The 18,535-nt window shown below is 41.5% G+C and overlaps 3 protein-coding genes across 5 annotated transcripts; 2 read left to right on the top strand and 1 right to left on the bottom strand.

The window, feature by feature from the left end:
* Positions 1 to 5,383, top strand: LOC134018793 (voltage-gated purine nucleotide uniporter SLC17A9-like). Of its 2 annotated transcripts, XM_062459037.1 has the most exons (13): positions 1 to 226; positions 466 to 663; positions 917 to 1,056; positions 1,125 to 1,224; positions 1,344 to 1,468; positions 1,669 to 1,768; positions 1,882 to 1,978; positions 2,178 to 2,265; positions 2,368 to 2,402; positions 2,952 to 3,067; positions 3,261 to 3,316; positions 3,445 to 3,474; positions 3,628 to 4,923. In XM_062459037.1, exons 1-13 carry the CDS (start codon positions 105 to 107, stop codon positions 3,795 to 3,797), a joined length of 1,377 nt encoding a protein of 458 aa, XP_062315021.1. In that variant the 5' UTR covers positions 1 to 104; the 3' UTR covers positions 3,798 to 4,923. The 2 variants fall into 2 exon arrangements, with proteins under 2 accessions (XP_062315021.1, XP_062315022.1); XM_062459038.1 differs by lacking the exon at positions 1 to 226 and having other exon boundaries at positions 509 to 663; positions 901 to 1,056; positions 3,628 to 5,383.
* A 1,418-nt stretch (positions 5,384 to 6,801) lies between these two features.
* LOC134018796 (YTH domain-containing family protein 1-like) lies at positions 6,802 to 12,864 on the bottom strand. The gene is made up of 6 exons (XM_062459041.1): positions 12,246 to 12,864; positions 11,675 to 11,696; positions 10,749 to 10,828; positions 8,681 to 10,345; positions 8,443 to 8,487; positions 6,802 to 8,341 (listed from the first exon to the last, which is right to left on the bottom strand). Exons 1-6 carry the CDS (start codon positions 12,270 to 12,272, stop codon positions 8,315 to 8,317), a joined length of 1,866 nt encoding a protein of 621 aa, XP_062315025.1. The 5' UTR covers positions 12,273 to 12,864; the 3' UTR covers positions 6,802 to 8,314.
* birc7 (baculoviral IAP repeat containing 7) lies at positions 12,787 to 16,907 on the top strand. Of its 2 annotated transcripts, none has more exons than XM_062459045.1 (8): positions 12,787 to 13,975; positions 14,485 to 14,584; positions 14,678 to 14,759; positions 14,935 to 14,980; positions 15,513 to 15,719; positions 16,030 to 16,095; positions 16,203 to 16,440; positions 16,691 to 16,907. In XM_062459045.1, exons 1-7 carry the CDS (start codon positions 13,429 to 13,431, stop codon positions 16,403 to 16,405), a joined length of 1,251 nt encoding a protein of 416 aa, XP_062315029.1. In that variant the 5' UTR covers positions 12,787 to 13,428; the 3' UTR covers positions 16,406 to 16,440; positions 16,691 to 16,907. The 2 variants fall into 2 exon arrangements, with proteins under 2 accessions (XP_062315029.1, XP_062315030.1); XM_062459046.1 differs by having other exon boundaries at positions 12,788 to 13,975; positions 16,206 to 16,440.
* The last annotated feature ends 1,628 nt before the right edge of the window (positions 16,908 to 18,535 follow it).

Raw genomic sequence — 18,535 nt, forward strand, 5'->3', positions numbered from 1 at the left:
TACGGGAAGATACTTTTGTCTGGGTTTATCAAGTTAAAGCATGTTCTTGTGTTTTGGTCATTTGCAGTTAGGAGAAATTGCGTGATAGTACAACCGTTTGGTCAATGGCAGTGGAGAATGTACTAGATAACTCTCCTGAGTTAAAAATTCACGGGAATGACTGCATCTCCACAGCTAATGGATCAAATGGATGGAAGGAGACACAACACCAAACGTTATGGCCCAGGTGAGATTGTCAAAAAAGATTGCTAATTGAAAAATAATGCGCAAACTGTCTCACTTCTATAAAAAGCAACCAATCTTTATATATAAGCACACACTGCCTTGTACGTTTTGTACGCCCAGAAATGCGAATTGATAAACTGAGCTCTGAATCTTCAATTATACATAGCAATTTTGGACCCAGAAATGTTGTTTAGTTTAATGCATGCTTCTGCATAACTCTGTATTATGATCTGCTTGCAGGCCATTGGTAAAAACATGGACGGTGATGCTCTTCTTGAGTACATCTCTCCTGTACTGTTCTAGGATGACACTGCCTATCTGTGCTGTTACAATGGCAACCCAGTTTCAGTGGAGTAAGACAGAGTCAGGGATGGCGTTGGCTAGTTTTTTCTGGGGTTATTGCTTCACACAGATTCTGGGAGGACATGCCAGTGACAGGTGTGTTAACATCCTGGGAGGCTTCCATTGCACTTGTAATTTTATCTTTATACATTACAGCTAATTTCCTCAAAGTCCATACTGCCTAGAAGTAAAACTTGGATAATACTTTTTTATCTATTTGGATAAAACAAAATCTGCTGAACAAACAAATATAAATGTAAAAATATTGTTGTATAATGTTTATGCTGATGGTTGTTGAGAATGTCTTGTCTTTCATTGTTGGGTTTATGGCAGTTGTCTCCTTCACCAGAATTGGAGGAGAGAGTGTCCTGCTGCTTTCCACAACTGTCTGGGCTATCATCACAGCCGTCACCCCTTTATTGACTAAATTTGACTGGAACCCCCTTGCTTCCATGATGATAGCCAGGTTCCTCATGGGGTTATCACAGGGTGAGAGTTGATTAAGTGGAGGTGATACCATGTGATTGTTAACTTTAGTAACATATGTTCTACTCTAGGCGTACACTACCCATCTTTGGCCAGCCTTTGCTCTCAACGCGTTGTTGAAGGGAAGAAAGGCTTACTGATGAGTACAATGGGCAGTGGTTCTTATCTAGGGTGAGTCTAAAATTGAGAAAACACCAAATATACACACACACACAAATGATTTACCATGATTGTATGAGTGGTCTAAACATAGTTAAGATACTGTATTTTCAACCTCCTTGTATATGTAGAACAATGATGTCTGGAAGCCTGGGATCCCTGATGTTGGAACACTATGGCTGGGAAAGTGTTTTCTATGGCACTGGTCTACTAGCTGGACTGTGGTCTTTAGCTGTGTGGAGGTATTTACTTAAAGGTATAGTCAGGCATTAACTGAATAATTTCTTAGTTTCCTTATATTCGTGACATGAATGATATATATAGCTGTTTTCATTGTAAGTTTGATTCTATCAAATGAATTCACTACATCAAAGTTGACACACATGAATGAGGATCTTGAGGATTCTAAACTGTAAAATGTTACAAAATGAACTGTACAAGTTTCGTGTGGTGCAGGAGAGGTTATTTCAGTGCTGGGACTGTCGAATCATGCTAGTTCCAGTTCGAGTCTCTCAAACCTACGGTGGCTAAGCCTGCTCAAACAGCCATCTGTGTGGTACAGTTTATATTTAATGATCTATGTTTTACTTGACGCATACACACATATCTATGTCATATAGTACTGTGAAATGTGGACACTGTTCTTTCTATTCTGTCATACCTTCTCAGTGCCATGGTTACCACTCATATGTGCTACTGCAGTGCTTTTTACACACTTATATCATGGTTACCGACCTACTTCAAAGATACGTTTCCTCACGCCAAGGTATTAAACATTTTTCACACAATTTATATGACAAGCTAAGATAACTGACAATCTTAGCTTGTCAGTTATCTTAGTATTGGTATGACAAGTTTCTATCTTTCCTAAATGTTACTGTTGCTCATATTTAACCTGTTTAATTTCCTCACCATTGGATTTCATTCTCCTGTCACTTCTTCTTCTACATGGCATGATGTTCCAGGGATGGGTGTATAATGTCATTCCATGGTTTGTTTCCATTCCATCTGCACAATTTGGAGGCTGGCTTTCAGACTTTCTTATAATGCAAGGTATGGTAGCCACTTTATATAAGTCAACATGTTGTTCTTTCTTGTTGGGCCTTTCCCTTACTTCTTGGACACTTACAATCATAATAAAATGTCTGTATCTAGGATATGGCACAGCAGCTGTTAGGAAAATGATGCAGGTAAGATAATTTATTTAATACTTCATATAACAGCATACAACTATTTTCCCAATGTTTTTTCTATGGCATATTTATCATCTGAATTTTTAGATCAGAATCAGAATTCGGTTTATTCGCCATGTATGTTATACAAACACAGAATTTACTGTGGCAGGGAGGTGCAAAACACTAAACATAAACAGATGTGTATTATTACATTAGGTTTTGTGAAAACCTCACAGGCACTAACTAATCAGGGGTCAGATGGCTGAGCGGTTAGGGAGTTGGGTTATTAATCAGAGGGTTGCTGGTTCAATTCCTGGCCGTGCTAAATGACGTGTCCTTGGGCAAGGCACTTCACCCTACTTGCCTCGGAGAGAATGTCCCTGTACTTACTGTAAGTCGCTCTGGATAAGAGCGTCTGCTAAATGACTAAATGTAAATGTAACTAATGCTTGACTATGCATTCAAAATCTTTCACAAGTATGTTATGTGTTCAGCATCATTCTAATGAATTTGAGAACCCAAATTTAGAAATGGCTTGCTGTGTTAATTTGCCATCATGTTCAGTTCATTTCCATGGGAGTGTCCAGTGTGTTCATCCTGATCCTCTGCATACCAGTCAAATTTCCCTCTGCTGTCACCCTTATTTCTGTTGCTATGGGCTTGGCAACTTTTAACAGCAGGTGCGTGTGTACATTTGTTTTGTCTGAATTGTCTTGTTTCCTATTTCCCTACAAACACAAGTTAGTGTCATATCTACTGTATGTTGGGTATATGATGACTTCTGTCAGCCTTTCATTGTCCATCTGTCATCTTCATATGTAGGCTATACAAGAACTGTACTAAAGTAACTCTTTGTCTGTTTTCTTGGCTCAGTGGAGTAGTAGTGAATGTTCAAGACCTTGCCCCATCATGTGCTGGAGCTCTATTTGGTCAGTTTGCAATTCTGGTTAACAATGAGTTGAGCTACTGTGTATCTTATGTAGGCCTAAATATGCCACTTTGCTGTTTTACTTACGTTTGTTGTGAACAAAGCAAATCTTTCTTTCTTTTGTCACAGGATTTATGAATATGTGTGGGGCATTCACAGGTAGGTGTCAAATGCCAACACCAAGAGTTGATCTTAAGATGTAAATGTCTATTTAAATTCCTTTGCTAATGTGCCTTTAACTCTAGGGACATTCTGGAGTTATAGTATTTTCATAAATGGCTATGCAAAAAAAGCTGTCTCTGTGTTGTACAGGACTGATTCTGGTCTATTTATCTGGCTACTTGATTGAGGTCACCACATCCTGGGTGCCAGTGTTCTCAATCATCACACTGGTGAATGTTGTGGGCATAGCGGTTTTCCTCATGTTTGGAGATGCCCAGCGTGTGGACTTGGAAAAAACTAGAAGGATCACACATATCTGACCTACTAAAAGTGTATTTACATTATCTTCCAACTATTTATTGTGATTGCTATGTGATAACTATGTGATTTTAGTTTGTGTTTTTTTACTAGGGTTTAATTTAAAAAAAATCATATTCACAATAGCAGCTTCATACAGACAGAGATAGTGATTAAAATAAGATGGAGGACAGAACAAAACACACAAATGACACAGGCGACAGTAAACAAACATTAGGCAAGTACAACACCAACAGACTGTGGACACTGTGCACCATAAGAAAAACACAAACATGAGGAGAGAACCCACAACACATGCTGTATAACAGACCACACTTTACTGTAGCAACACAACATGGCTCCAATGTGCAGGGAAAGACAATATGATGACTAAAATTACTGTATGTGGATTTATTTAGTGCATTGTAGGCCGACAGCCTGTGTCTTTTTTTGGAAATAGGGAATTAAAAATAGCCTATGTAAAGTTATGAACAATTCACCTTTCAATGGTACTCAAAACAGGTGATCAGCAAGTTATTATATTGTTTTCATGTGTAAAAAATACAATAAACTACAAAAGTTGTTTGTAAAGCATTTACAAGATATGTGCAAACTGTTCACTCATCAAAGCAAAGGATGTTTGCATGTGTTTAGTTTGCATATTTTAGTGGCTAGCCAAGGTTTTTGTGTCCAAACAGAGGTTGTAGACCTACAGACAAAATGTTTGTAGGCCTAAATATAATTTCATATGAAGATACAAATCCAAAGAAAGAAATCTGTGAAAAATGCCTGAAAGAACATCTTGAGATCAATAGAGTAAACTGAATTAAATACAAATTAAATGAATAGCCTAAACGCTGAGTCCAGTTTTGTACTTGTGTGAATGGAGGACATACTCTAAAATGACACGGCAGTATAGTTTTAAACCTTTTGAAACTGTTTATTTTTTTTTAATACTTTCTTTCAGATTACACATACAGAACAGAAATTACAAGGGGGGTGCATGGGCAGGGCTGGAAATGCATTTCTGTGCAGGGCTGTTTGGCCTTGCCAGGAAATGCACCCCCTGCTAACTTTGACTAGGAAAGTGCCAGATGCCTGAAACCTACTGTTGTTACTCATAGTAGTCCCCTCAATATACAGTAAGAATCATTTGATTCTAGGATATACAGATCAGAAATTCAGGGGGGGGGGGGGGATGCATTTCAAGGCAGGCCTTGTTTTCAATTTGATGTAAATGCAATTCACCCCCTGCTAACTCTGTTATATTCCGACTACAGTTATCAAAATATGTGACTTCTTGTTTCCAGGTTCAGATCTTAACAAGACAGGTGATCTTCTTCAGGTTATACATGGCAAGGCAAGATAAGTCACCTGAGATGGTTTGGTTGGTGTGTCAGCCATGTTCAGCCATGTAATAGGGAGGTGAGGTCACATATTCTGACGACAGCCATCAGGTCCAGATGTGCAAAAAAGTTTGTAAGAAAAAGTTTCCAAACTTTTTTCGAAAATATTTTTTATGCATATGCTATATTTTTCTCCTGAATGATCTTCAGATGTAAGCTATTGGTTTTATGACCTGTGAGTTCCAGATAAAATATCACGAAAACCTTTATTGTACGCATTTTACTGAAAATGTCTGTGACACAAAATTATTTTGTTAGGCTGTAATCCTATAATGTATAATAAAGGCCTAAAAAATGCAAATTCGTCCCATCATTCAAGGACATTTTCGACGCTAACGACATTCAGTTTGACCCTGTTCGTGACGTCAGCGGCATCATTTCGTTCAGAGGATGAGGACGACGGACGCAAACGCAAATCATTACAGATTTCTTTAGATACATGACAACAGGACGATGCTACTTCATATTACAAATACAATTGATGTACAACATGTGAACAAACCGCTTTAGCTTGTTTGCTACCGGGAGCGCAAAACTGGAAATTACGGTACTTGATGTTGCATGATTGGACCAAACTGCTTTATTTGGCCTACATTTTATGGACCACATAGTCTGTTTCTAAACTTCAAAATTTTTAGTAGACTATTTACCTTTATCAACTGTGAGTGTCGGCTGTAGGGTAAGGTTAGCAGACGTTGGGTAGCCTAAATCTAAATGCTTTCGTTTTGGGATGCATCGGACATCTTTAGTTTGCTAGACAGTAAAAGTCGTGTGTGGGAGTCGTCTAATCTGAACATCCAGCTCCTTGCATGATGTCTAGATTTGTGGATGAACGAGCCCGGCCCTTGTGAAAGTGTATCGGTATGCCTGTGCACTTAATGGATTAATTTCTCAGTGCAGTCGTAACGTTGGTATTTTATATACTATAGAGGCAGTGTCTACTAAGAGACATTAACAGTCATGACATCTAACTGTTGGGTCAAAGGTTAAATATGAAAAAGTAATCAATTCAATCGGATATTTTATTGGGATTGCCAATGTTAACGTCCGAGGCGAGTAGGGTATGGGAGGTAAATATGGGTTCAGGATTGGCACTCTTCGTGTTCACAGCGGACCTTGATTTAAGTTGTACAATTAAGGCACGCGGTGAATGCCAAGAGAGAAATCCCTTAACGACGTCGAACCGGACAATGGTTTCGGAATAAGCATTGTTCTACGAGTGACACTTTCATAATTGCACGTGTAAAATAATTGTGGAGAACCCTTACGCCCCAGATAATGAATAAAACAATGTATGAACATTTATTGGATACTTCCTCTATAGTGCTTGGAATGAGGTAGCCCGAAATTTAGACTTTCCGTGGTTTTGTCCTTAATTTAATTGGTTCACTACCTAAATTACATGTTAATCCCAATAGTAAAAATGTGTTCTTAATGGTACATTGCACATATGATACATTTCCCAAGTGTTCAGACTTTTCAGTTTTAATGAAAAAGTCCATAATGAAAAAATGTAAGGACAATGATGCACATAACCACATTAGATTACGGGTGGTAGGTGCAATCATGGTATCTAGCTGCCAGTCACAATGATTCAAAGCAAATAAGTAGAAAACACAAATAACAGATAGTATACCTTTAATAATGACCATGATCAAACCTAAGAATGTGATAGTGACCTTTGATACAATGCATATTTATTTCAGGGGTGACTTAAACTTTAGTTTTCATATATTCTCATTAATCATTTCATTTCTGATAACCTTTATAAATCTGGTTTCCTTACTAACCACACACCCTATTGTCTTTCTCACTCGCATACACACATACACACAGTACAGCAAGCAGGTCCAAAATGAAGAGTCACACGCAGATACCATATAGAGCACTCTCTGGGTTTTCATACAATTGACAATAAATCATTAACATTAATCTTAAGGTTAAAATTTGAGCCGTTCTCAGTTAGCATTGCCAATACATTAAAGCTTAACGTCTCTGAGGATGAAGTGGAAGGGTTATATCGACAAAATATCAACATTTTAATTCTGTTAAGAAAGGACAAGGAACAGAAATGGTGACAGGCCTAGCTTGATTTTAAAAGCAGTACATGCTACATTGTCCCCAAATGACTTAAATGGAGACCCTGTTGGAATGGTGGGACCAGAGGAACAAAACTACTGTATGATCAAAATTAACAAGAAAAAGACACTTAAAAGTTATCCTATTGTCTGTATTGAATCTGAACACAAAACAATTTGTTTAGTACTTCAACAAGAGAGGGACCTCCTGTGTGAGTGCACGTTCTCCAGACAACATCATTTCCCTGAATCTTGCTATGTCACCCTTTAGATACAGTACAACAAATATGAGGTTCATTGACACCGTCGCTAGAAAGAAAAGGTAAGGTTCCGCTCTGAAAACCAAATGTCTCTTTACCATATTTGCGTTGACACAACAGTGAACAATAACAACATTTTTCAAAATGTCCCACCCCTCCCCAATGTATTTCTAATGACACAACCACATTATCCATTCTAGGTATTTGCAGAAACGTTTAGCACAATCAGCTCTTCCAAGTCACAAGATCACCCTCACATGGACAAAAATGGTATAGTATAAGTCTCTCTTGATAATGCAAAACAAAACTGGCCACATACAGTTATCAGACGTTTGTCAAGGTTCAGTAATGTGTTGTTCTCTCCTCTGAATTCAGAATAACCAATACAAGCACTTAACATGTCTCCAACACACACCACCACAAGTTGAATAGTCACTGAATATCAGCAGCATGTTTTAAAGAGATAAAAAAAAGGGTGTACAGACATTGTTAATCATAAGAGTGTAAGGGTGGGGGTAGCAAATGAGGACCTGACAAGCTAAAAAACTAAAACCAGAAGAAAACTAATAAAACGATTGAAAATATTTGACTTGTGGAGATGACCATATCGCACACAGAGTTTTGATGCCTGGAACCAGGAGCGAGGTGGTTCGAAGTTTAAAGTGGGCCTTTGTCATCAAAATTAAATAGAAAAACAATATTAGTTTCCAATTTGTTTGTGTCCTGTCCTTTATCAATTTTGCATTTCAGCATGTCTATTCCAGAACAACCGTTGACCAAGTTGTAGAGCAGTTTTCTATTGTTTACTCCGATTCTGGCGATCCTAGGTAGAAGGGAAGAAAGGGGACATAAGTTATCGACAATCCACTCCCCCCCCTCAGATAAGCGGCAATGTTGATTTTAGGCACAATTGATGATAATTACTTGATCAAGACGAGACCGGCTCTGTATTGGGGCTGGCTCATAAGTCTGTAGGAGAAGGAGTGCCACAAGAAAATCATGGTCATATTCAATCCAAATCATAGGACAAGATATCCCCCATAGACCATTTTGGAACGCAAAAAAGTAATGACTGACCTAAAGCTTAATTATGCCATGAGTATAAATGGAAAAACAATTACCATTTTCCTCAAAAATCTTTAAAGGAGCCAAGGATCATTACCTTTCTCACCACCTCCTCCTCTTCTTGCCTCTTTTCATAATGAGTGAAGTCATCAAAGATGGAGGTGGTGTGTTTGTAGCTGGTGATGATCTTCAGCACCTGCTTGGCCTTCTCCAGAGGGACCTCCTGAGTGTCACGTGAGTTGGTCACTGGCTTGTTGTCATTGTTCTCCAAGCGGATGTGGCGTAGCTGGCTGTTGGGCACATCCTTGACAAACAGCCAGTCCACATCAAACTTGCCCTTCCACTTGTCCTGTGCCCAAACGCCAGCACTGGTGCCGTAGTCCACCGGCGAGCGCATCTCCGCCACGCCACAGAAGTGCCCGCTGCCGTTGACGCTGTACAGTAGGTAAACGGGGCCTTTTCCGTTCATGGTCCGGAAGGCTCCATCCAGGCGCTTGTTGCCGTGCTCTGTGCTGCACCAGATGGAGTACTTGATGGAGCGGTGGATGTCATCTTCAGAGTAACTTTTGATGATAAACACACGGCCATTTTTCAGGTTCCACTCAAACTCCTTGGGGTTGTAGCTGTGTGCAGCGCGCAGCTTCTCCAGCACAGGGTGAGACTCCCCACCGGGCCCCAACCCTGCTGGCCCTGGAGGGCCACCATTCCCACTACCCACCATGCCAATCACTCCACTACTGTCCATACTGGACACTCCTTGACCGTAACCAAGGTTACGGTTACGTGGGGCAACCCAGCGGGTTTGGGGGGGTGGGGGCTGGCTGTGGTTCTGATAGGGCTGGGGAGGGGGTGGGTGGTGCTGGTGATGGGGAGGCTGGTGCTGTAAGGTCATAGGCTGCATCTGCTGCTGCACCAGGGACTGGGGAGGGGGGGGCTGCATGGGGGGCTGATGCATGGGGGACTGCTGCATGGGGGGCTGCATGGCATGAGCATGGGGCAAGAGGGTCTGCTGCTGCTGTAAAGGGGCTGTGGCCACCTTCGCGACAGGTCCCTTGTTGTCCCAGGTGCCAATGTCCATGTTGTGTTTAATGGGTGGTGGTGGCAGAGCTCCCCCAGGAATGAGCATACCTGGCTTCACCTTGGCTTTCAGCTGCTGGGGCTTGGCCGGCTTGCTAGCGATAGCAGCCCAGGAGGTGGGCTTAGGTTGGGGCATACCCATGGGCGTGCCCCCATTCCCTGCTGCCGTCACCGCCGGTCCACCTATCACAGAGCCAACAGCCTTGACCCCTGAACCCTGTCCGGTGACGTCTCCACCTATCTTCAGGCCCACCATGCCCTGGTCCAGGCTGTTCATGCCAGGAGCCTTGTTGAGGGTTTCACTGTGGAATCCAGTCTGGCCATCAGGTACCAGGGTGCCCCCCAGGGAACTAGGAGGGTAGCTATAGCTGCCCCCATATGCTGAGCTCTGAGTCTGCTGGCCCTGGGAGCCACTAGTGCCCCAGGCAGAAAAGGTTGGGTTCTCTGGAAAAAAGTTAAACCTGTGGGGGTAGATGCTGTTGCCGAGACCCCCCGGTTGACCAAACACAGTGTCAGGCATGAAGTGGTGGTCTCCATTGCTCAAGGGTCCGTAAGGGGTGAGGTAGGGGATTGGGGGGTCTCCGCCGGTGGACCAGGGGGCCTCGCTGAGGGGGTAAGGAAATCCAATGGAGGGAGCATAGTAGCTGGACAGATATGGATCTGTCATGGACTGGTAGCTGTTGTTCTAAAACAGGAAATTGTAGAAATTTGTTATTTTGTCCAACGGCAATATTATTTATCAACTTTTGACAGAAGACTAGGACAAAGTTAAGTGGATCGATCCTCAAAAACAATGTAAATAGACAAATGACTACTGCAGTCAAAAGATGGCACTGAGTCAATGTAGCCACATTTTACACAGTCATAAATGTATGATCCTTATGGATATAGGACACTATTTAGGGAAAAATAACATAACATTGTATTTAGATTTTGGTAGTACTATAATCTTAATAGTACTGCAGATTCTAGTTCTAATCAGTCATCTTTGTCAAGTTGGCATTGACCCTATTTGTCATCCCACAAATATTTGTTGTTGTTTGCCCTGAAATTCCATACTGGTGCTTCACTAGTTCACACAAACTTACCTGAGTTGACTGGCTAGTAAGGTATGGTTCAAAGTCATTGTCGTGGACAGTTTCCTTCTGATGCAGCGAACCATTTTGCACTGAATCAACAAAAAAAGAAGAGCTAGTTAAGACAGAGCATAAACAGGGGGATGAAGAACAGCACTCACAACTCTACTAAGGGCTACAGGTCATTTGATCTGTGCTTCAGTGGGAGGTAAGAGAGTAATACCGTGCAATGTGTGGTTGAGAATGGGAGACTTGTGTCATCTCCTTCAAATAATCTGTGTGCATCATAATAACATGACAGACTGACAACCACCTGGCCTTTGCTGCCAGACAGGCCTGACCTGAAAGTGAATCAGACTGTGACCTGCCCACCAACAGCAAATTCTGTGTGAGTCAATGTTTGTGTGTCAATGTGTTCCTGGTTGGATATTCTGGCAACCAAATGGCCTCCCAAACTGTCTGACACACAGTTAGAGGCTAGTCACAACATCATCAACACCAATCAACGTCATGGACGAATGACAGTGAATAACTAGAGGGTGACTCTGTAGCCTTGACTCAAAGTACAGATGATCAGCACACACTCTAACGATCAATAAGCTTTTATCCAAGGAAATTAACATTTGTGCAAATGAAGTGTGCTTGCACACCAATTGATTGTAACTAATTTGCACATCAAATAGTCAGTGAAACAGCAACTGACAGAACATACAAGGTATATGAAGTGTTACAACCAGGGGTAGACTACAATCCTGATATTTTAACGTTAACCAGCTATTAGTAAAGTAGCTAATTTAGGGGAACACTGGGTAGCTGTCTCATGTGATTGCTAGCTACTAGCTACACTGGAATAATGTAGCTAGCTAGCTTGTAACATGAGGTGTAGCTACAATAGTTCACTTGTGACTACAACTAATTATCTCCATGTAAAGACTCACCTTTTGATGCTCCTTTTGATCTCTGAATTCCAGGGGAATCAAGGACAAAGAAAATAAAAAGAATATTCAGTTTTACCACAACTAACCGTCCTATTAGCTCGATTGTATAACCAACCCCTCACTAGAAGATAGCTAGCTAACTGACAGTACATGTTAAGATTGCAAGCAAGGAGTTCATGTTACAATGGCGTAGGCAGCCAATCTATCTTACTAACAGTTAAATCTTTTACTGGCGATGGACTAGCTAGCTAGCTAACTGTCAACTTACTAGTTAGACATCTAGCTACACGTCTAGTTATTCATTATTATATATAGATATCACAATATAGCTTACAGTATATATATATGTTAAATAGCTGGCATTGCTAGCTTGCTTGCTTTCCTGGCCTATAACAAACCAAATGGAACAAAAATAGCTAGTATGTAAGTCTGCTGCAAGAACGTCCAGCTTGCAAGAGTTGGTTAGTTTTGCTTACTTGCTAGCTGGCTAGTCGGGTTAGTTAATAGATTAGCTAGAGAGCTAGGTAGATGTCTGGTGCCAGTCCTAAGCAAAATGTTTACTACTGAATACCTGAGGGTCAATGCTCGTGGCAGACATAATTCATCAAGCAATTCTTAGGAGTCTCGCGGAGCCTTGGCAGGTCACTGGATCGAAAGCCGTGTTTCTTTAGCTAGCTAGCTCACTGTTCAGTTAGCCGGCTGTGCTAGTTTAGCTACCAATGCAAGCCAAGTGTTTTTCCACTGTCTGTGGCTAGCTACGTATTCCAATCCAAGCCACACTTCCACAGTTCAGGTCGCCGTCCGGTGGGCTCGGATTCAATGTCCAGAACAAGTATATCCGAAAATGTCCCTAAATGTCCACCAAATGTACTTTTTGGATCATGTAGCTAGCTAGCTAATGGCTTTCCACAGTCGTTTCTTCTGCTTGTCCTTTTTAGACCAAAGAGATCCCTGGAGTTAGCTTGCTGTTCCATCCGGGCTCCGGCGCAAACCCAGTCTTGTCTTTACGTAAAAAAAAAAAAAAACCTGAAGGCAAGTTGAATAGAAGTTCAAGGGCACCATCAGATTACGTTGATCTATAACCTCTTCGTGTATGATACGCCTCATCAAATCCAAATATACGATAGTATAGTAGTCTAGGCCTACTACACCAAACAGTTATAAAGTAGGCTATTAGTATTAGGCTGTTAGGATTAGGACAGCATGTTATGGACAGTACGCCTAGACTATAATACAGCAATGCAATTCATAACCAAAGATGTAGGCCTTGAATATTTAATCTGTTTTGTAGCAGGCAGGCTTGGGCCATTTTCCCGTTGCTCAGGTCGTTAACCTACTTCAAATATTGTTATTGACCTGGGGCTGCAATTCTGCATTTGAAAATGAATAAATAAAGCATTTGCCTATGTAAGTAGGCAAGGCCTACTTTGTCTATTAGCCTAAACACAATATTTGTTTTGCATAGTAGTTTTTGTAACTTAAGCCTTGGGGGTGGCTTGTTGCATTTCGGATAGGCTATATGATTAATGTCCAAACTGCGGCCTGTTCCACTTAGACTCCGACACAGGGGAAATGCCTGACAACTGTCATTCAAAAGGACCACATAGGCTAAATTCTGGATCTAGTGAATGAATTTTCTGGAACGCTGCCTGATATAGGCTACTGCGCAAGCCGTCGCCACAGCGGGATGAATATATTTTCCAGTGGGACGGCCGCGCTCTCACCGGTTCAGTCCACTATGGAACGTAAAAGGGATGACTGGCAAAGGACCGAAGGAGAAAGAAAACATCACAAGTCTCAGCATGACGGATGACAGAAGTGCGATGTTATATATTCTGGAGGAGCCCCGGATGCGCGCAGAGGAGGAAAGACTTCGAACTTTCCAAAACTGGCCCGTTGACGCACCAGTTACCTCTGGTGACCTTGCTAAAGAGGGATTTTTTTTCTCAGGATCCGGTGATAAGGTTCAATGTTTCTGCTGTGGTGGCATTCTAAGGTATTGGGTTCATGGGGACAGTCCACTTGTTGAGCACAAGAGGCACTTTCCAACCTGTAGTTTTGTTTTGGGGAGAGCCGTGGGTAATATTCCATTATACGTTGCGCCTGGGTCCTCTGACTCGGTTGACGGTCAGTTGTTGAGCCAGCTTCAAAGGATGACCGTGGATGACCAAGGAGCGGCTGGACAGGCAGTGTACCCTGAGATGGAGGGTGAAGATTCCCGAATGACCACCTATCATAACTGGCCCACAGGCGCCTCGGTCCAACCAGATGTTCTTGCACGGGCAGGGTTTTTCTATACAGGTGCGTATCGGATGATGATGGGATGTTTTGATGGTAGAGTGTATTGAATTCCATGCATCCATGCATTATAGTCTGTTTGATTGTTGCCAGCTTCTTCCTTAACGGCTCCAGGCTTTCAACTATTTCCTTGTTGGATATAAATTACATACCCTGCAAATGATCTATTGAGTATTCAGAACTAGCCAAGCAGGAGCTGTGGTCACTGCTAGAGAACCCCCTTTGTGATCGAGTTCACTGGACAATAGTACAGCTGACTCATATGTTTGTGGACAGAAAAAACTGGACAGAGCGAGGGCTGCATAAATGAAATGGTGTCACCAACATTGCATGAGCTTCATGTTTAAAGTTGACCATACAGACATGAAGCATTAAAGAGAAATCGAGGGAACCTCTCTTTTACATGTTTGTCAAATGCTGTGTGTGTCTGAATACACAGATATCATTTTGGTAGCCAACAGGAATTATGTTGCACTGAGCTATTTTGTTATGGTATTGTTACCTTCCTCCAGGTCATGGTGACAATGTCAAATGCTTCTACTGTGATGGAGGGTTGAGGAACTGGGAATCAGGGGACGACCCCTGGCAGGAACATGCCAAGTGGTTCCCACGGTAATGTACATCAATAACACTGTATCATCATGACTTTATCCCATAGAATAGAGTAGAATCAAATAGGGCTAATATGGCTGCGTTTTTTCTCAGATGTGAGTTTCTGATACAGACGAGAGGGCGGGAGTATGTCAGTAACATTCAGGACACCCACTTCCACATTGGTGAAACCGTGGTAAGCCCCATCATCCTTCTCTCATCTTGCTGTGGTCCCAGGCTTAGTTGGTGACCCGCTGTTCTCGGGGCAAATATGCCTCCAACTTTATCATGATCCAGCCCAACTACTAGATAAACTCACACTATTCTGTTACAGATTATGGTTTAAATTTTTATTTTTATTTTTTCCCCAGGGTGGATCTCAAATGCCCATAGCCAGAGAGATCAACTCAGGAAACGGTAAGTCTAATGACAGTCAATAGACTAATACAAAACGGAATCTTCTTAGTCAGCATATTTGTTTATAACTCTTCAAGCTGTAGATTTGTACTGTAGACCAACCTTTTGGAGTCAGGAATATAACAGACACAGGAAATAGTTAGCATTAGATTTACCCCTAAAAAAATACATTACATTCCCGTCTTAATGAAATCACTGGATGATCTGCTACCATGCTAACTTGTCAACTACAAACACAATAAAGATGTATTGTCAGGGAATCTAATACTTGGTTGCTCCCTCCTTCAAATGGGCACTTAATCATGGATGGTGTTTGTATGATGAGGACAAATCACAAATACTGCCTGTTTCAGCTGAATCTACTGAAAGACAAATAGATGCCTCCACAGGGCTTCGCTCTGTGGGTTGGAGCTTTATTGAACAACCAATTTGTGGAGAGTATTTAGTCTCTGGGGACCACTTAAACACTAAACACAATGTGGCATCCTCTATTTGTTTAAGTCTAAAATGTTTTCTCTTGGGTCTGTGTCAGATGTGGGAGGCCTGGGAGCTTCGTCGGCCATGCTGTCACCTGTCGTTCAGACGGTCTTGGGGATGGGCTTTGAGGCCAGGTTGGTGGAGAGCCTGGTCCAGACCAAGTACTTACTGACTGGGCAGCACTACATCTCTGTGTCTGAGCTGGTGACTGATGTCCTGCAGGCAGAGGACGACGACAGGCAGAGAGGACCACAGAGCACAGGTTGGTTGTTACATTTCCCCAAACAATACCCCAGAGGGCATTACCCCAGAGGGCAATACCCCAGAGGGCATTACCCCAGAGGGCATTACCCCAGAGGGCAATACCCCAGAGGGCAATACCGCAGAGGGCAATACCGCAGAGGGCAACCACAAACACTTTGATAAAGGCCCATTAATGCTTATTGACTGTTTCTATTCTGCATGCTTAAAATCTGCTTCGTGTAAATATGATGAACTCCTCAGAGAGAAATATTGATTTCAAGTTGTGTTGATGCTACCATGTTCCACCTTTTGTTTCCTGTTCCAACCAGAGCCAGAGGTCAGACAGGGACCCAGCACAGGAGGGGTGAGGACACAGACACTGGTCAGGGAGAAAGGTCAGAGCACAATATGAACACACACACTCTGATGATTCTTTCCACTCTGTGCTTATTCCAAGGTAAAGTAGTTCAAACACATGTGATGTGTGTGTGTGTGTGTGTAGCATTGAGGGAGCCCAGTCCAGAGGAGCTGCTGCGTCAGCTGCAGGAGGAGCGCACCTGTAAGGTGTGTATGGACAAGCTGGTGTCCATCGTCTTCATCCCCTGTGGACACCTGGTGGTGTGTAGCGACTGTGCCACCAGCCTGCGCCACTGCCCAATCTGCAGAGCTGTCATCAGGGGCAGCGTTCGGGCTTTCATGTCCTGAGACATACTACTCGCCACAGTACCAACAATTAGCACGTGTGTATTTTGTCAATCCTACAATTTCCATAGTCTGGGGTCCGTTTTGAATGTTGAAACATTTAGGAGAAATAAAACAGCGTAAGGAATAAGTTATATAGAGGGCTGCTTTGAATACATGTTTTTAAAATACTTTTTTGTAGTAAACAGTGTAGTGTGTTATTTCATGATCATTCCAGAAACATGAGCTTGTGTCTGACTTTACATTACCCGAGTACAACATCTCCATTGACTTCTTTTTGATCATTAGCTTTCAGATTACTTTCAACGGGAGAAGACAACGGCACCCCTTCTGAACAGTCATCTGTGAGCTTATTAAAAGAATCATCTGAGGATACTAGTTACCTTGCATTTCCATCTAACCTAAGCCACTCTGCTGTTGAGCTTCCTATTCACACCACCAACAATATTCTGTTAAGATGTCTGTTTGATTTCAAGTGATATGAAGAATAAACATATGTGCAGTGTATGAATACTCAGTGTTTTGTCTTTACTGAAATCTATGCACACTAGGAAGAGTGTGATCTAATCAATTAGACAATTCATTTGCATAACATATACACAGCACCACATTCCTCCCACAAACAAACCAATGTCATTAAAAGTACACATTTCTTATTTAATAACAAACAGCTATTTACATTAACACAAATCACTGTTTTGGCCAAATATGATTACACCACTGGATCACATGGATTTGGGACTACAGAGGACGTTAAACAAAGAAGAGAGTCCAATATAATGAAACAGAATGATCTACAAATGAGGAATGTATTTTCAGTTATACCCAGTCCTCAACCACCATCTCAACTACACTGTAGCTGTTTCAGTTTGCATGGATGAGCTGGATTCCAAGTTGACCTGTGTTGATACATGGGACTGTTCAAGGATCTCTAATATTTGGCAAGATAATAGGGCTAGTGTTTGCTACTTAGTAAGAACCATGGCCACAAACAGTTAATGAAAATATTGATACTTATTAGTTGTTGCAACATTAATATTGCACATATAAATGTGACATCTTGACCCAAAAAGACCTAGAGTCGCCTGCCAATTAACTAAAATATATGTACATTACAATGTGTTAAATTTGTGTTTGAGCCGAAGTTAACAATCTTCACAGTGACAATAGTCACCATAAAGGTCAAATAAGCAAGTTCGGATACATCAGTTATTTTCGGACTTTCAGTCTAGACGAGAAGCTTTGGCAGTGAACACAACTGACCATCACACATGGATGTTTACTGCAGGTGTTTAGACAAAGAACAACCAAACAGTATGCTTCTCATGTCCTCTGTTCAAGGATCCTTTGATGAAGTAAAAAGCAAAGCTTTGATTAAAAAAGGCTAACCATTGCATTCATATCACAGCTGAAACATTGCATTGTAAATTTAATTACAGGGTTTGAACTAAAAAGATGTAGATGAAGCAAAATGTGTTTCTGAATGGGATCAGGAGTAAGACTGAGTGGGTCTAAAGACCAATCAGACACATGCAGACAGAGACTGCAAAGGTCCAGCCAATGATCAGCACACCTAGAGACAACATTCATAACTGTCCACAGACTGACTGTTAATATATAAAAATCATAAACAAATAAGTATGGTAAAATAATAAAGAAAAAGATAACATTTTCATGAAATAAAATGTCAGTAGCCTTTTTAACTTTACATCATCAAACGGAGCACCAGGGGGCAGTAGTGACTTACATAAGCAGTAAGGCAAAAAGGGACAGTCAAGTGTTTGGACAAGTTACTGGCTCAGATCACCGGAAGGATGTCACAGATTGGTCAATACATCCAAATGCTTTGATATGCAGCAGATCTTCCAGCTACATCAGAACATGTCCCCATCCATGTTTTGTGAATTGCATTTACAAGTTATGTCTGTGTAAGGTATACACACACATATTGTATCATATAAAACCTCTAAAAACATGCGTAATAAGGAAAATATCAGAGGCAAATCAATGATAATGAAATTATTGTGTTTGTTCATCTTATTTGTTGGTTCTGCTATACTTGTGCTACTTTTACACTGACATACAATTAACACTAATTTACACTCAATTAAATGTATTTGTGTGCAATATGGA

Source organism: Osmerus eperlanus, chromosome 4 (assembly GCF_963692335.1).
Source record: "Osmerus eperlanus chromosome 4, fOsmEpe2.1, whole genome shotgun sequence".
Lineage (NCBI taxonomy): Eukaryota > Metazoa > Chordata > Actinopteri > Osmeriformes > Osmeridae > Osmerus > Osmerus eperlanus.